Source organism: Borostomias antarcticus (genome assembly GCF_949987555.1).
Source record: "Borostomias antarcticus genome assembly, chromosome: 9".
Lineage (NCBI taxonomy): Eukaryota > Metazoa > Chordata > Actinopteri > Stomiiformes > Stomiidae > Borostomias > Borostomias antarcticus.
This window is the reverse complement of record NC_140242.1, coordinates 16,313,488-16,330,032: the sequence shown is the minus strand read 5'-3', so window position 1 is coordinate 16,330,032 and position 16,545 is coordinate 16,313,488. Positions and strand designations below refer to the sequence as shown.

Below are 16,545 nucleotides of genomic sequence, written 5' to 3'. Positions count from 1 at the left end.
AGAGCCAGTCGGGCTCGTCAGTCCATGTAATCTTGTCAAGGGGAGCTAGCTTTTGTCTGATGAGGGTTATGTCTGCAAAATCAGGGATAGACTCTGCAGTAGCCTAGTCCCAAGCAGTGCATTTTTATTTATTCATCATTATTACGTGACCAAGGTAATTAACCTTCTCACGCACCAATTAGATTTAGTTCTTAGAAATTCTATGGCCATTTCCTAAAATAAAACAACACATTCGTGTCATCAAACCACAAGTCCTTGTTTCTAACAAGAAATTGATCATTTAAAAAGAGGAGCGCTAAAACATTATGCCCTCTAAGGGTGAAAGCAAAAAATTCCCTTAAATCAGGGTGAACAAATGGAAAAAAATGCATTACTCAAACCAAAATAACATTAAATGAATAGCTTCATATGCGGTTCTCAAAGCCTGAACAAATATAATTTATCTAAACCGTTCTCCAAAGAACACTAGGGGTGTTGTAAGTTGAGCTCTTAATTTCAATAACCACATTTCTGCGTTTGAGGACAGAGAGTTATGAGCACGCTTAGGACGTGATGGTTCCTTGGGTCTGACAACCGCTTGGTTACTATTCTTAAATCTAGTCTAGATCATATCTATCTCTTACCCACAGTCAGTCGGGCAACGTGGGGGTGAGGTGTTTGACCAGCGTCCCACGAACCAAGGTGTCAGCCCATCAGTATGGGAAGTCGATTACCCCGGTTGCTGGAGTCACCTGGTGTGAGTATCCAATTCCTGGAGTAGCCTCCATCTCTCGTCCCGTGCCTGTGTCTACTCTGTAAACAAACTTCAGAAATAATACGTGACACATTTGTTTTACCATGCAGCTGTCTCTGTGGGCCGTCAGACGCACAGACAGAGCTGCATGGGCAGTTTACATACAATAAAAGACATACAAAATAAAAGACAGACAAAATAAAAGACATTTCAATTTCTCATCACCCTTGTGGGTAACACCAGGTTTTCTTAGAAATTATGCGCCGGAGGCACATAAACATAACAAAATAAATCATAGAAAACAGTTTTGATAAATTTGAGTCGTCTTTTTTTCTTTTTTTTTCAGTATTTCAAGAATATGTCCAATTTGCTAAAGCCCCTGATCCATGATAATGTAGTGTGGCGGTTTTACCTTCTTCGCTTGGATGATTCAATTCCGTTGGAGTCACACCTCCGAAAACTAGTTTGCAAAGCAGATCTGAGCATATTAAGTTAATATGACAATACAGTGAATTGAGTGTGAAGTTAGCATCATCTAACACAATTTTAATTTGCAGTCATTTCAAATTATTAAAATACTTGCGGTTCCAACCGGTTTGGCATTTATCCGGTAGTCCAGGAACGACAGTTCCAATGAATGTGCATCTGAAATCAGCTATAACATGAAATCTTAAACAGAACAAAAAAAATTAGTTAACAAAATTGGGTCGTTAGACAATATGTATCAGACTAAGATATTGGCAAATATGAATGTTTTTTTCTTTTCTTTTACCTTCTTTTACCTTTTCCCTTTCCCCCCCTTGTCACGTACACCCTCACTCTCCCTAGACTTTCCCTACTGAAATATCTATCTTATCTAGTCAGAATCCACCACCCTGTGGAGTATTAACAAAAGACTTTTGAAAGTTAGCGTATAGTCTACACTCCCTCCGGTAATGCCCTTTGCGGTTGCAGAAATAACAACGCTGATTAGACTTGTAAACCCTGCTGTTTCGTTGTGAATATACCTGATTATCACTATAGCCTCCGGATTGTTTTTTCTGTCCACCCATCGGTGGTTGCTCAGTGCGAGCGTTGTTGTTGAAGTGCGCTGCCTGCACTCTTGCAGTCCCTTCTTATCTCATCTTCACGTTGTTCATTGAGCGGACGGATTATTGGCAAGCATAGTTCACCAAACTCAGTAACCAAATGTTAAACAGAATCAGCAGATCTAAGATAATAACCTGGACGGTCATCTTGTGAGTTAGAAGCAGAAACAAAGGGATGGGGCAGAGACTGTGTGGAAGTGTCAAAGGGGTGATCAGGGGTCACAGAAACACCAACTGGAGGGCGAGACACAGCAGGAGGGTATGACACAGGGGAAGCAACCATATGGTCAATGGAAGAGGGCCCAGAGGGAGGGGTGTCAGAAGAGTAATAACCTAGGGGGGCCGATATTCCAGACATCCTTGTTTGGGGTAAGGGGGCTCCAAAAATAGTACCAGTTAACGGCAAGGGAGTTATCTGAGATGTAGCAGGCGCAGAGGTGACAGATGGCTGAACAACAGGAAGGGACGTAACAGGAGCAAGGGACGTTTGGACAGGAGGTGTTAGAACAGGAAGGGGGGCCTCATTCATAGGGCCTGGAGCGGGGGCGGGTTGAGACTGGGGGCCTGTTATGTGTGAATCAGGAAACAACCTACATCTGCTTAGCAGATCATCATTATCTGATAATAAGTTATGTGCAGTCGTCTCCCAGACAGAAAAGTGAGACCAGTTAATGTGGTTCTCTGACTTCCTACCTAGCTTAGTTAATTCAAACTCCTCAAGCTGTCCCTTAACTTTTCCTAGCAACTTAACAGACTGTACCTGACACGGGGAAAATCACTGTGTTTAGCCCATGAATCAATTTGCTCACACACAGTAGGACCGTACTTCAATGTCACTACCTTAGCAGCTCCAAGAAAAGGTTCACGTTTTCATGTACTATAAGTAGCTCCCATTTTAAAAGACAATATGAGAACAAACAATGTAATAAAAAGTAAAAAAAAAAAAACTAAACACGTTCAGTCAACCAAATTACTGCTGTGCTGAGAGATGCTTTTTTTCATTATCCTGTTATATTTTTTTTTCTTCCCTTGTTCAACAAAATGGCCAACTCAGGAGCCAAGACAGCTGTAGAACCAAAATGGTGGACCCACAAAATGGCGGACCACGAGGGAAAACAGGAAGTCTCTCACTTTTTTTTTTTTTCACTCAAGCAGCAAAACAGGAAGTTAACCACGTGTGCACAAAGTTAGAAGAAAGTACTAACACGTGGGCTAATCAACATGTGGATGAACTAGCTAGCACGTGGAAGCTAGCATTGAAACAATAGAACAACGAAAACCATAGCTAACAGAGAAAATAGCTAGTTTGGAGCAGAACAAAAACAGTACGATAGCTAGGTGAAGCTATCGTACTGTTTTTGGAACGGAAGCCCGTTCTGTGCCAACTTTGGCGCATTGACTCAACACCAACTTAACCGTTCTAACCCGTAGCCGATAAACACAATCTACTGTACATCAACTGCAAGGGAACAAATGAGTCACAAGCCAAAATCACACTTCTACTGAAAAGCAAAACCCCTAGTAACGAAACAAGGACGAAGTCAAAGAACAATGCAATATCATATATCACTATTGTTTAGTTACAACTACTTAGATCGTCACCAAAACCACCCGGGCTTTTGTTTTCTACAATCCAGGCCAACACAATCTGAAACGAAACCAAGGCAAATACCAAGCATAAAAGGATTCGTTTTTCAACGTACCGTGAGCTTAGCCGAGTAAAACCAACGAGGCGGACTTCTCCAAACCAATGCGAATAGGCGCAATGAGAGAAGATTTTCCAGAGCTCGCTACTGCACCGCCGCACGTCTACCTCCTCGTCGTCCACTCCAGGCGAACCTCACAGCAGCCGATCCCATCCTCGTCGCCAATTGTTGAAGAAGTTTTGATCTTAAGTCAAAAATAAAGGATTTGCCAAGGTTCGCACAAAAGGTTCAGTCAGATTTATTAAGAAAACAATACGATTGCAAAAGGACCTCAAGATAAAACACAGAGTGGTTCATCAGAAAAGAAGTGAAGCCTCCTGATCTTGCGCTGCCTTATATTCAAGCAAAACACAGGTACGGCGCTTCCAGGATGTGATTGGCTAATCCATTGTACGTCATATGAAATACAGACTGAGAATACAGACATGTGACATGGGAAAAGGCGGCAATGTCTTGGAGACAAAGGGACAAAGGATGGTTATTCTGGTGTAGACAGATTTCTAGGTGTATGGCCTCCTGGAGGCCATTCTGTAGGTTAGCTATGCTATGTGAACGGTTGGACAAAGGTTTAAGGTGTTTGGAATAGAAAGGTCTTGAGGCCAATTGTAAATTATATGACAGTGTGCGTGTGTGTGCGTGTGTCTGATGTTTCTAAAGTCTGTGGTATACTGTACTTGCTTTTCACTATGTGTATGCGTACAAAAGATGGCTACCTTCCTTTGGAGCTTTGACTGCGGCTGGCTAATCAGGTCCTCAGAAATTAACACGCTGCACAATATGTGCTTGTCTACACATGCACGTTGTTAAACAGTAAGTACTGTATACTGCAGGCTTAACCGTTCCTCCGTGTGCGTGTGTGTGTGTGTATGTGTGCGTGAATGTGTGTGCTGTAGAAGATTTTTTAACTGATCTAGTCAAAAAGGATTTGCCAAGATTCGCTCGAAAAGGTTAAGTCTGGTTTATTGAGAAAACATATGAGCGCAAGGACTTCAGGACAATGCACGTGAGTGGTTCATCCAAGAGAAGTGCCCCAGTCTGGTCTTGCGCGGCCTTATATTCAAGCAATACACAGGTATGGCGCTTCCAGGATGTGATTGGCTAACCCATTGTACACGTCATATTAAATGACAGGCGTCATCAACAGTGGTCGAGAATACAGGCACGTGACATGAGAAAAGGCAGTAATTCTTGCAGGGACAATGGGACAAAGGATGGTTTTTCTGGAGCAGACAACGTCTAGGTCTCTCGACCTCCTGGAGAGGTCATCCTGTATTAGCACAGCTATGTGAAAGGTTGAGGGAGGTGGTGAGGTGGTGAAAACTACAATTTCTATGACAATTCCCCGGTTTGTGCCTAACCAGGCACATAAAAATATAGAAATATCAAATACAAAATAAGCATAACCAAAAATCAATTCCAAACACAAAATGTAAACATTCAGCTATGCTATACATGTGGAAAGGAAGTAATCTCTTTTTCACCACTAGGTGGAGCAGAGTAAAAAGGCCTGAGAATTTTATTATGGAACATTTAACAAAAGATTAGATTATTTTCTCTCCACATGCAAATCATGCACCAAAACTTTGATTTAAAGTTTGACAGAAATAAGGTAAAAAGATGACATGGTTACCAGTGTAAAACAGTTTAAGTTCTGAAAAGGGCAAAAAACCTCTTGGTCAATTTAGAGGAAAAACCCAAAGAGGAGTTTGGTTAGGTTACTTTTCCACTTCACTTGTGAAGCAGAGAGGGAAAAAACGGTGAACGCAGCGAGCAGGCTGGATTTCAGGCTACCGAACTTGCCCGTTTTAATTATTTTCCTCTCGTAGCCACTTGTCCTCAAGCTGACTAGCAGCTTGGGGAACTCATTCCGACTGGATAATGCTAATTGCTAATGTTAGCTAGCTACAAATCACTTTGATTATACCTTTTTCCTCGCCTAACCCTACCAGAACGCTTCCTATTGTCTCTCTGTCGCCACTCTGGTCGTTGTTGGTTCCACCTCGCACCAGTAGTTTGATTGTCCAGCTGTCGTAACTGAGCAGCTTGCAATTTGGCTGCACGCGCTTTCGCCTCTTGCAAGTCACGTTGTTGAATGGGATCACAGAGACGTTCCGCATAGTGGAAATGGTCAACAACTTCCGCGAGAGAAGTTGACTCCCAGGTGTGGCACGTCAACCTAACTTGGTCAGACAAAGAGGAAAGAGAGTTATTCATCAACTGTTGTTTCAAAATCTTCTTATAATCGGCGTTCGCTTTGTTCATGCCACTGTGTGCGGCGAAGGCTGACTCTAACCGTTCCCAAAAACTTTCAAACTGTTCCTCGGATTTCTGTTTGCAATATGTGATACGGTCCCAGTCCATTTTCTTAGGGAAGCGAGTTTTGATTCTGTTCAACAGCGCAGCGTTTTGGCCAGTAAAAATCGGCATGAGAAAAAGGCAACGTTATATCAAACGGATCTTTTATATCCACCCATTTTAACCCAAGTACTTGTCGCATGATCATGGCGATTTCCTCAGAGTGAGGCTCATACATTCGAACTTAACTGTTAAAAAGATTCTCGAACTCGTCAAAAAGATTCTCGAACTCGTCAATGTCTTTGGTCGGATCGGGCAAGGTTTTAGCTACATTACGCAGTTCATCAGAATGCCACGGTCTATAAACCCTAATCTCTGGAGTCCATGCCGCGTAGCCAGCTGCATCATCTACTTGAGAAGGGCGAGGAATAGGATTTGGGCAGCGTATCAATGGGGCTTGAATTTGCAGTCCCTCCAGACTATCACTAGCCGTTTGCAGTCGTTCCAAATTAACCTTAGCCTCAGATATAGCTTAAGCCAATTCTTCCCTCATGAGCTGTTCATGTCTAGTCCGTTGTCTCGTAAAAGACACAATATTATGGAGAGGAGATGTGTGCGGACACAGAAGTACATTAGGTGGGAAAGGTGTTCTTAAATACGCCTGCAGGGGCGGGGAAGAAGGATCGGTTGGCGCAGAGGAAATAATGGAAGGGGGCACAGGATAGATAGAAGGAATTTGAGGACATATAGTGGCGGGAAGTGAGGGGCCAGCAGCAGTAGCGGAAGGAGGAGGAACAATAGCTTGGCCAGATGGTGTGAGCATTGGGCAACGAGTCGAGGGGGACAAATCTAATCTTAAATCAGAGTTATTCTGCTGGGGAAATGGCAGAGAGACAGTCTGCTGAACCTCCTCATCTTTCCTTCCTGACCTGAAAAACCCCTCTCGTGCTACTCTCTCCCAAATCTTAAAAGCAGACCAGTCTATAGAATTAACAGGATTTTCCCTTAACCTAGACATCTCAAACTCCTCTAGCTGAGCCCGAATCTTAGCTAGAATTTAACACTAAGTGTCAGATGGGGATGGAAGAAATCGAAAATGCTTTAGCGCATAACGAAATCTGCCAACAAACGCTCGCAGAATAATGCTTCAGCGCAACAATCTCATCGGGGCTAGACAAACTGACGATATCAAGCGGCAAGCTAGCATTAGAACCCCTAATGAACACGACGCAGCCTAAAACCCAAAACAGCAATGAAAGGAAACCTTATAGTTAACCCACGGCGGGAAAGAATACAATTTCGAAAGAAACAAAGACACATTAAACCGCTAAGTAACTCACCCAGCACCTGGTCCTTTGTTCTCCCTCTGGCTCGATGGCGGATCACGGGAGAGCGGAGTGGTGTTGTTGTTTCCTTCGTCTCTTAGACGACCAGCTACTGGAAACCTAGCAGTCACGATTTATGGCAGTCGAAACAGTGTTGAAAATGTAAACAATACCTACCTGAATAATAGGCGCGCTTAACAAAACACAGAGCCGAACTCAAAAATGCAAACAAAAGTCACACTGAGCCCGCGAAATAGCGCTAGACAAACACAAAGACAGAACAACCCCGTTCGGGGACAAAAACAGACACTCCGGAGATTAGCTGGTAATCGCACTCACTGCGAACTTCAACTATTTTGGAAATCGCACTCACTGCGAACTTCAACTATTCGGAAATCGCACTCACTGCGAACTTCAACAGGTTCCCTTCTGTGCTAATTCTGGAACATTGAACTAAAACAACCAAAACGTTATCCTAGAAGTGCACTCTCACTTCTTAACTACAGCAATCTAAACTGTACATCAACTGTAAGGGAGCGAATGAGTCACAAGACCAAAATCACACTTCTTCTGAAAGAAAACCCCTTGGTAACGAAACAAGGACGAAGTCGAAGAACAATACAATATCCCCAATCATACATCGCTATTGTTAAAAACAACGCCACCACCTACTCCCGCCCGGGGGGTTTGTTTTCAACAATACGCCAGACCAACAACACAATCTGAAACGAAAAAAAGGCAAATACAACTCAAATCCATAAGAGGGTTCGTTCAAAACGTACCTGTGAGTTCAGGAAGCCAGTGAAAGAACGGGGGAAATAATCTCATCTGCGCTCTGGCGCAAGAGAGAAGATTGGTTTTCCAAAATCCCACTATGGATCCTACACGTCTGCCGACCCGTTCATCCACTCGGATCCTGAAGCAACACAGGCAGTTCTCCCTTTTCATCCGCGTCGCCAACTGTAGAAGATTTTTTAACTGATCTAGTCAAAAAGGATTTGCCAAGATTCGCTCAAAAAGGTTACGTCTGGTTTATTGAGAAAACATACGAGCGCAAGAACTTCAGGACAACGCACGTGAGTGGTTCATCCAAGAGAAGTGCCCCAGTCTGGTCTTGCGCGGCCTTATATTCAAGCAATACACAGGTATGGCGCTTCCAGGATGTGATTGGCTAACCCATTGTACACGTCATAATAAATGGCAGGCGTCATCAACAGTGGTCGAGAATACAGACACGTGACATGAGAAAAGGCAGTAATTCTTGCAGGGACAATGGGACAAAGGATGGTTATTCTGGAGCAGACAACATCTAGGTCTCTCGACCTCCTGGAGACCTCCTATTAGCACAGCTATGTGAAAGGTTGAGGGAGGTGGTGAGGTGGTGAAAACTACAATTTCTATGACAGTGCATGTGCGTGTGTGTGTGCGTGTGTATGTGTCAGGCTAATCGTGAGGAGAGACCATCTGTTGGAGGGCACGTTTAACCAGGTGATGGCTTACTCCCGCAAGGAGCTGCAGAGGAACAAGCTCTACATCACCTTCCTAGGGGAGGAGGGGTACGACACACACACACTCACCTAACAAGCTCTACTATGAATGAAAAAATTTACTTGGTTTAGTTTAGATTTCAAAGAACACGCTGAGTGTGTGGGTCAAGCTGGTTTCAAACAAAGACAATAAGTTTATTCTATGTTACGATTTGCAAACCGGACTCTGAACAGGAAGTGAATCCTGGCAAGAGTGGGTGACTGGGAAACGAAAGTGATAGGCTGCGTTCCGAATCGCATACTTCTACTTCTTACTACCAGTACCTACTACAGCTGCCCTTAGAAAGTACGTACTTTGCAAGCAGTAGGCATCCAATTGGGACATACTGCCTTGTCATAACATTGCGCCTTGAAATTTGCCCACATCCGTCGCTGTCCATAACGCGACATTCGTCTACAACTGTCACGACTCGCACATGTGACACACATTTCCACTGTCCACAGGATTGTGGGTCAGAATAGCCAGAAGAGCCTGCTGGCTTGCATACTGCAAAATACGACCGGATGTAGTAGGACATCCTGGTATTTTTGCCATACTGCATGTGGCATACTATGTATTGGGACATACTACATCCTGTTTTGGCATACTATATAGTAGGATAGTATGCTATTCGGAACGCAGCCATAGTTTATAACGCGAAAAAGGAAATGACATCCAGTTTCAGGATGAAGAGGACAGGGAAATGATGTCACACAGGAACAATTTGTAGTTTTAACAGACTGATTCTAGGGGAACGAACTACAAAGTTAGAACAGTCAGGTAGGAAAAAAGAAGAAAATAACAAATTGGGGTAACACATTGGTGATACTTGAATTTCATTAACACTACATCACCTTCCTAGGAGGGGAGGGGTACAACACCAAACACCTCAGAAATACACGATTGGTTATACACAGGGCCGGCTCTAGACGTTTGGAGGCCCTAGGCAAAATTTTCTGTGGAGGCCCCCTTTTGAAATAAACCCTACCTACAGTACCATCAAGCAATTAAGACAGAGGCGCCATCATCCCATCATTATGTAATGTTAGGCCATCACTTTAGGCTATCAGCAGCAGCAATGGCGCACTTGAGTATTACATTCGGTTGGGGCCTCAGCCAATCAGATCAATCTATTGCTGGGGGGGGGGGGCTCACGGCAATCTGTGTCTTATGATCACGGGCACGTACTGTATCCAATGAGAACATTAACACTTTTTATAGTTTAAAACAAAGAATGTTTTGTGAGGCTGAAGGCCCTAGGCATTTGTCTACTCCGCCTATAGAAGACACCAGCCCTGGTTATACACTTGGCATCCTGCAGGCACACACTAAAGCGTCTGCTTCTCCACCCCCCCCCCAGCCTGGACTATAGTGGCCCCTCCAGAGAGTTCTTCTTCCTGCTCTCCCAGGAGCTGTTCAACCCCTACTACGGCCTGTTCGAGTACTCAGCCAACGACACCTACACCGTCCAGATCAGCCCCATGTCCGCCTTTGTGGAGAACCACCTGGAGTGGTGAGGGTTCCAGAACGTTCCAGCACACTCTGAACCTCCCAGCCGTATCGTCACACTGCTCCATTTCAACTTGGGATGAAATTGTTTTTGAGACTGAGATTGGAAATAGTTGTGCTGTGTCTTTGCGCTCTGGACAGGTTCCGGTTCAGTGGGCGTATCCTGGGCCTGGCGCTGATCCATCAGTACCTGTTGGATGCCTTCTTTACCAGACCCTTCTACAAGGCCCTGCTCAGACTGTGAGTTCACTGACCATCACATACTGTACGCTACACCTCTCTCTCTCTTTCTCTCCCTCTCTCTCTTTCTGTCTCTCTCTCTCATAGACATACTATATTCAGTTCAATTCAATTTTCAATTCAAAGGGCTTTATTGGCATGGGAAACATCACAAACATCTATATCTCTCCCTTTTTCTCTCCGTTTCTCTCTCTCTCTCTCTGTCTCTCGTCCTCTGTCTGTGCGCCTGTCTTCCTCCACAGAGCGACAGACCTTAGTGATCTGGAGTACCTGGACGAGGAATTCCACCAGAGCCTCCAGTGGATGAAGGACAATGACATCACAGACGTCCTGGACCTCACCTTCACTGTCAACGAGGAGGTGTTTGGACAGGTAGGTCTGGGGTACAGGTGGACAGGTCAGCCACGTAGAGAAGTGGACAGGTAGACAGGTGAGTCAGGTAGACAGGTAGGTCTGGTAGACAGTTAGACAGGTAGGTCTGGTGGACAGTTAGACAGGTAGGTCTTGTAGACAGACAGGTAGGTCTGGTGGACAGTTAGACAGGTAGGTCTGGTGGAGAGTTGTGTCAGGTAGACGGGCAGACAGGTGGTCTGGTGGACAGGCAGACAGGTGATCTGGTGGACAGGTGTGTCAGGTCGACAGGTGATCAGGTAGACAGGTGTGTCAGGTAGACAGGTCATCAGGTAGACAGGGGTCTGGTAGACAGGTGTGTCAGGTAGACAGATGGTCAGGTAGACAGGTAGAGGTGGTGTGGTAGACAGATGTTGACAGGACATCTTGTCAGAGAAATATGGCAGAATTCACTCTTTCTCAGCATCCCGTACACTCACGTCTTCACTAACGGACGGACACCATGGTTCATGATTTGTGTTTAATCACCCTACCACCAAAATGGCCTCTTGAGTCACTCACATCCTCTGACATCATATCTTGAGAGTGTCTCTCTGACGTCACATCCTGTGGCAGGTGACGGAGCGTGAGCTGAAGTCGGGCGGCACCGGCCTGCAGGTGACGGAGAAGAACAAGAAGGAGTACATCGAGCGCCTGGCCCGCTGGAGGGTGGAGAGAGGAGTAGCGCAGCAGGCCGACGCCATGGTCAGAGGCTTCTATGAGGTACACACACACACACACAAATATACTGTACAGACACTCACACACATATGCACACACATACACACACACACACACACATACAGAAACTCACACACATATGCACACTCACACACACACACTCACACACATACACACCCTCTCACACACACACACACACACACACACATACACACACACACACACACAGTCACACACACACACACACACACACACACACTCACACACATATGCACACTCACACACACCATAGCAAACCCGCATGAGCCCTCTTGTGCTCCAGGTCGTGGACTCCAGGCTGGTATCGGTGTTTGACGCCAGGGAGCTGGAGCTGGTGATCGCTGGCACGGCCGAGATCGATCTCCACGACTGGAGGATCAACACAGAGTACAGAGGAGGTATGAGACAGAGATATCACACAGAGTACAGAGGAGGTATGAGACAGAGATATCACACAGAGTACAGAGGAGGTATGGGACAGAGATATCACACAGAGTACAGAGGAGGTATGAGACAGAGACATGACACAGAAGATACACAGGAGGACAGGGTGGCATAGACAATATGGTGCATCTGATCTGATGTGTAGACAGACTAGCTCATCTGATCTGATACTGTATGTAGGCAGACAAGTTCTTCTAATCTGATACTGTATGTAGTCAGACTAGCTCATCTGATCTGATATGTAGACAGGGCAGCAGCGTACGGTAGACGGCCTCAGACTAATGCTATCTTATCAGCCTGGCTCCTTTCTCCTCTCCTCTCCTCTCCTCTTCTCTCCTCTCCTCTCCTCTCCTCTCCTCTCCTCTCCTCTCCTCTCCTCTCCTCTCCTCTCCTCTCCTCTCCTCTCCTCTCCTCTCCTCTCCTCTCCTCTCCTCACTTATAACCCAGTTAGACAGTGTTACAGTCTAACAGTGTTACACATCTTTTCATCTAACTTAACATGTTCTCTCCCTCCCTCCCTCCCTCCCTCCCTCCCTCCCTCCCTCCCTCCCTCCCTCACTACATCCCCTCTCCTCCTACCTCCTTCCTCCCTCCCTCCTCAATCCTCTGTCCACCTCCTTCTTCCTCTCTCCCTCCTCTCCTCCTCCTCCATCCTCCCTTCTCTCTCCTCTGTCCTCCTCTCTCTCATCCCTTCCCCCTCCTCCCCCCTCAATCCCCTGTCCTCTTTATCCCTGCTCATCTCTCCTCCTCCTCTCTCCTCTTCCTCCTCTCTCCTCCTCCTCCTCCTCTCTCCCTCCTCTCTCCTCCCTTCTCGTCCCGTCTGTCCCAGGTTACCATGACGGCCACATCGTGATGCGTTGGTTCTGGAATGCCGTGGAGTGTTTCAACAATGAGCAAAGGCTCCGCCTCCTCCAGTTCGTCACGGGGACGTCAAGTGTTCCGTACGAGGGCTTCGCCGCCCTGAGGGGCAGCAACGGCCTGAGGAGGTTCTGCATTGAGAAGTGGGGGAAGGTTACCTCATTGCCCAGGTAGGTACCTGACCTGACACGCCTCGCTTCACATGGACATCTGGGAACTCTCCGTTGGAAACTGTTTGGAAAAGGGCAGGCACTTTCAGAAATACTTGGCAGGTGATAGGATTGGAAACAGAATCAGAGTACCAGCCCTGTGGTACTAACTAACCCTCAGAGTACCAGGTCTGTGATACTAACCCCCTGAGTATCAGGTCTGTTGTACTAACTAACCCCTAGAGTACCAGCCCTGTGGTACTAACTAACCCCCAGAGTACCAGGTCTGTGGTACTAACTAACCCCCAGAGTACCAGGTCTATGGTACTAACTAACCCCCAGAGTACCAGGTACTAATGGTGCGTTTGTTTGTGGTCGGAGGTGGCAAGTCGCAAGTGGCAAAATACCTACCTCCAACCTGTGTGCATTCGAGCTATAGCGAAGTTGCAAAAACATGGATGCGCAGATACTCTCTGTTGCGCTTACTTGTCTATTGTTCCAACTTTTTTTTAAATGACGACATTACCTAGATACATTACCTAGCTAGCTAACGCGTTAGCCTAAAGATTGCCTGTAATGTTAGCTAGGCGCTTACTTGTCTCTTGTTCCAACTTTTTTTTAAATGACGACATTACCTAGATACATTACCTAGCTAGCTAACGCGTTAGCCTAAAGATTGCCTGTAATGTTAGCTAGACGATGGTTGTGACCAGAAGGACCTGTTTCATCACTTTTGCTGGTCGCAAGTTACAACTTCACCGTTGAAAAAACACTGAATGGCTAATAACGATAGGTTTTAGTAACTACTGCATTAGAAAGTTGAACATTGTCTTTTCAATTCACACAATTGTGTTTCAATAATATTTTTACTTACCGTTTATATTTGCAGCCATTTTGGATTGACGTCAGCCGGCAACTGGGGGCTGAGAAACATATCCGAATTTGCGACGAGGAAGTGCGAGTTCATGCAGCGATTTATTTAATCATTCCTAGTAGCAAGTCGCAATTTGCCGCCTCCCAGTTATAAACGAATGCACCATAACCCCCAGAGTACCAGCCCTGTGGTACTAACTAATCCCCAGAGTACCAGGTCTGTGGTACTAGCTAACCCCCAGAGTACCAGGTCTGTACCATGGATGTATTAATAGAACTGGATGCGGTGACTACGTTGACGCCTCGTTCTTGAGAGTGAAGCTTTTTGAAGGGTCCACCAACCCCTTTTGACATGCGCAGTTGTGTTTTTTTTACGTCATAGGCATGCGCAGTTGTGCTTTTTAACCACGTGATTTGTTGACCCGGCCGCGTCCACGAAGTTTACACATTCATGTGGATGTTTAATGCGCGTTCACTGCTCTCCCCACTGTATTGCATGTCCCTGCATTAGCATTGTTAAGTACCTGCCATCAAATCACGATTCTGTCAAATATATAGTTTCGAAAAATTATTTCTTTATCCAGGCATCTTAGTTTTACCAGTTTCATTATAGCGGAGCAGGTTATATTTGCTCGTATGTGGTATTTATTTTGTTCACAAGTTCACGATCGTACAGCCAGGCTACAGAGCTCCAGAAACCGTAGCCATATCAGAGGAGCGGCCGGAATAGAGCGCTCCTGTTGCGGTACAGGAACGCGGCTAATAGAGGAGTTTGTGGTGCAATTTTCCATTCGCCCTTGATGAATCCTAACACAAACCCATATCTATAACATATTCATTCTTCTTCTTCTTAATATTATTATTATTATCATAACCTTACTCAGCGAATGGAAAATAGCACCACAAACTGTGCACTAGCCCTGTGCTTGTACCCGCAACAGGATCTCTCTGGGCCGGCCACAATGTGATGCAGCCCGGCTTGGCATAGGGGGTTCTGGAGCTCTGTAGCCTGGCTGTACGATCGCTGTTGTGAACAGAAAAAATACCACATATGAGCAAATATTACCTGCTCTGCTATTATGAAACTGGTCAAACTAAGATGCCTGGATAAAGAAATAATTTTTCGAAACTATATATTTGACAGAATCAGTATTTTACGCAAGCTAGTTCTTAATGCTAATTCAGACACACTAACAGAGCGGGGGAGAGCTGTGAATGCGCATGGGAAATCCACAGGAACGTGCAAACTGTTCGTGAACGCGGCGGGGTCTGAGAAAAGCACAACTGCGCATGTCAAAGGCAAGGCAAGGCAAGGCAAGTTTATTTATAAAGCACATTTCAGCCACAGGGCAATTTAAGGTGCTTTACATGAGACATTAAAAGCATTAAAACAAAAAGCAAGACATTATAGACATTTAAAACAAAAGGCAGGACAAATTAAAAGCATTAAAACAAAAAGCAAGTCATTATAGACATTTAAAACAAAAAGCAGGACAAATAGAATACAGGAATAAAAGTTACAGTGCAGTATACTTGATAAACATAACTCCTCTTAGAAAGCAGTGGCAAAAAGAAAAGTCTTCAGGCTTGTTTTAAAAGAACCAAGAGTTGCAGCAGACCTGCAGTTTTCTGGAAGTTTGTTCCAGATATGTGGGGCATAGAAACTGAACGCTGCTTCTCCATGTTTTGTTTTAACTCTGGGGACAGAAAGCAGACCTGTGCCAGACGACCTGAGGGGTCTGGATGGATCATAGCATATGAGCAGATCAGAAATATATTTTGGCCCTAGACCATTCAGTGCTTTATAAACCAACAGCAGTATTTTAAAGTCAATTCTTTGACAGACAGGAAGCCAGTGTAAAGACCTTAGAACTGGTGTGATATGCTCCACTTTCTTAGTCTTAGTGAGGACTCGAGCAGCAGCGTTCTGAATCAGCTGCAGCTGTCTGATCGATTTTTTAGAGAGACCTGTATACATGCCATTACAGTAGTCGAGTCTACTGAAGATTACATTACATTACAGTCATTTAGCAGACACTTTTATCCAAAGCGACTAACAATAATTGCATTTAACGTAGGAAGAGCCAATGTACTACTACTTGCCAGAACTCACAAGTGCATCTTCTTTCTAAAACAAGTGACTAAGAGCATAATCTAGTGCTGAAGGCAAAGTGCAAGAATCGCAATCTAAAGTACAGTTCAATATAATATAATATAATATAATATAATACAATAAGTGCTTAGGTGGGAGGATTGTTGTAGTACTTCTTGAAGAGATGAGTTTTGAGCCTGCGACGAAAGATGGGCAGCGACTCTGCTGTCCTGACATCAGTGGGCAGTTCATTCCACCACTGCGGGGCCAGGACAGAGAAGAGCCGTGACCGTGTCGATCGACCGCAGGAGCCTCGGAGTGACGGGGCAACCAGTCGCCCTGAGGTAGCAGAGCGTAGCGGTCGGGAGGGGGTGTAGGGTTTGACCATGGCCTGGAGGTAGGAGGGGGCTGTTCCTTTCATTGCCCTGTAGGTTAGTGCCAGAGTTTTAAACTGGATGCGAACCGCTACAGGGAGCCAGTGTAGGGAACGGAGGAGGGAGGTTGTGTGGGAGAATTTGGGGTGGTTGAACACCAGGCGAGCAGCAGCTTTCTGGACAAGTTCCAGAGGTTTAATGGCTGACGCCGGTGCCCCAGCG

At 45.4% G+C, this 16,545-nt stretch overlaps 1 protein-coding gene across 4 annotated transcripts in view; it reads left to right on the top strand.

Moving 5' to 3' along the window:
* Positions 1–16,545, top strand: part of LOC311313223 (E3 ubiquitin-protein ligase HECW1-like) — a 204,075-nt gene that overhangs the window by 71,541 nt on the left and 115,989 nt on the right. For 3 of the 4 annotated variants that reach the window (XM_084443316.1, XM_084443315.1, XM_084443318.1), the window contains 7 exons: positions 8,590–8,703; positions 10,035–10,187; positions 10,325–10,423; positions 10,666–10,795; positions 11,390–11,536; positions 11,817–11,931; positions 12,807–13,005. In XM_084443316.1, the coding sequence (XP_084299442.1) occupies positions 8,590–8,703; positions 10,035–10,187; positions 10,325–10,423; positions 10,666–10,795; positions 11,390–11,536; positions 11,817–11,931; positions 12,807–13,005 (957 nt within the window). The remainder of the gene's footprint in view (positions 1–8,589; positions 8,704–10,034; positions 10,188–10,324; positions 10,424–10,665; positions 10,796–11,389; positions 11,537–11,816; positions 11,932–12,806; positions 13,006–16,545) is intronic. The other variant, XM_084443317.1, reaches the window with a different exon arrangement.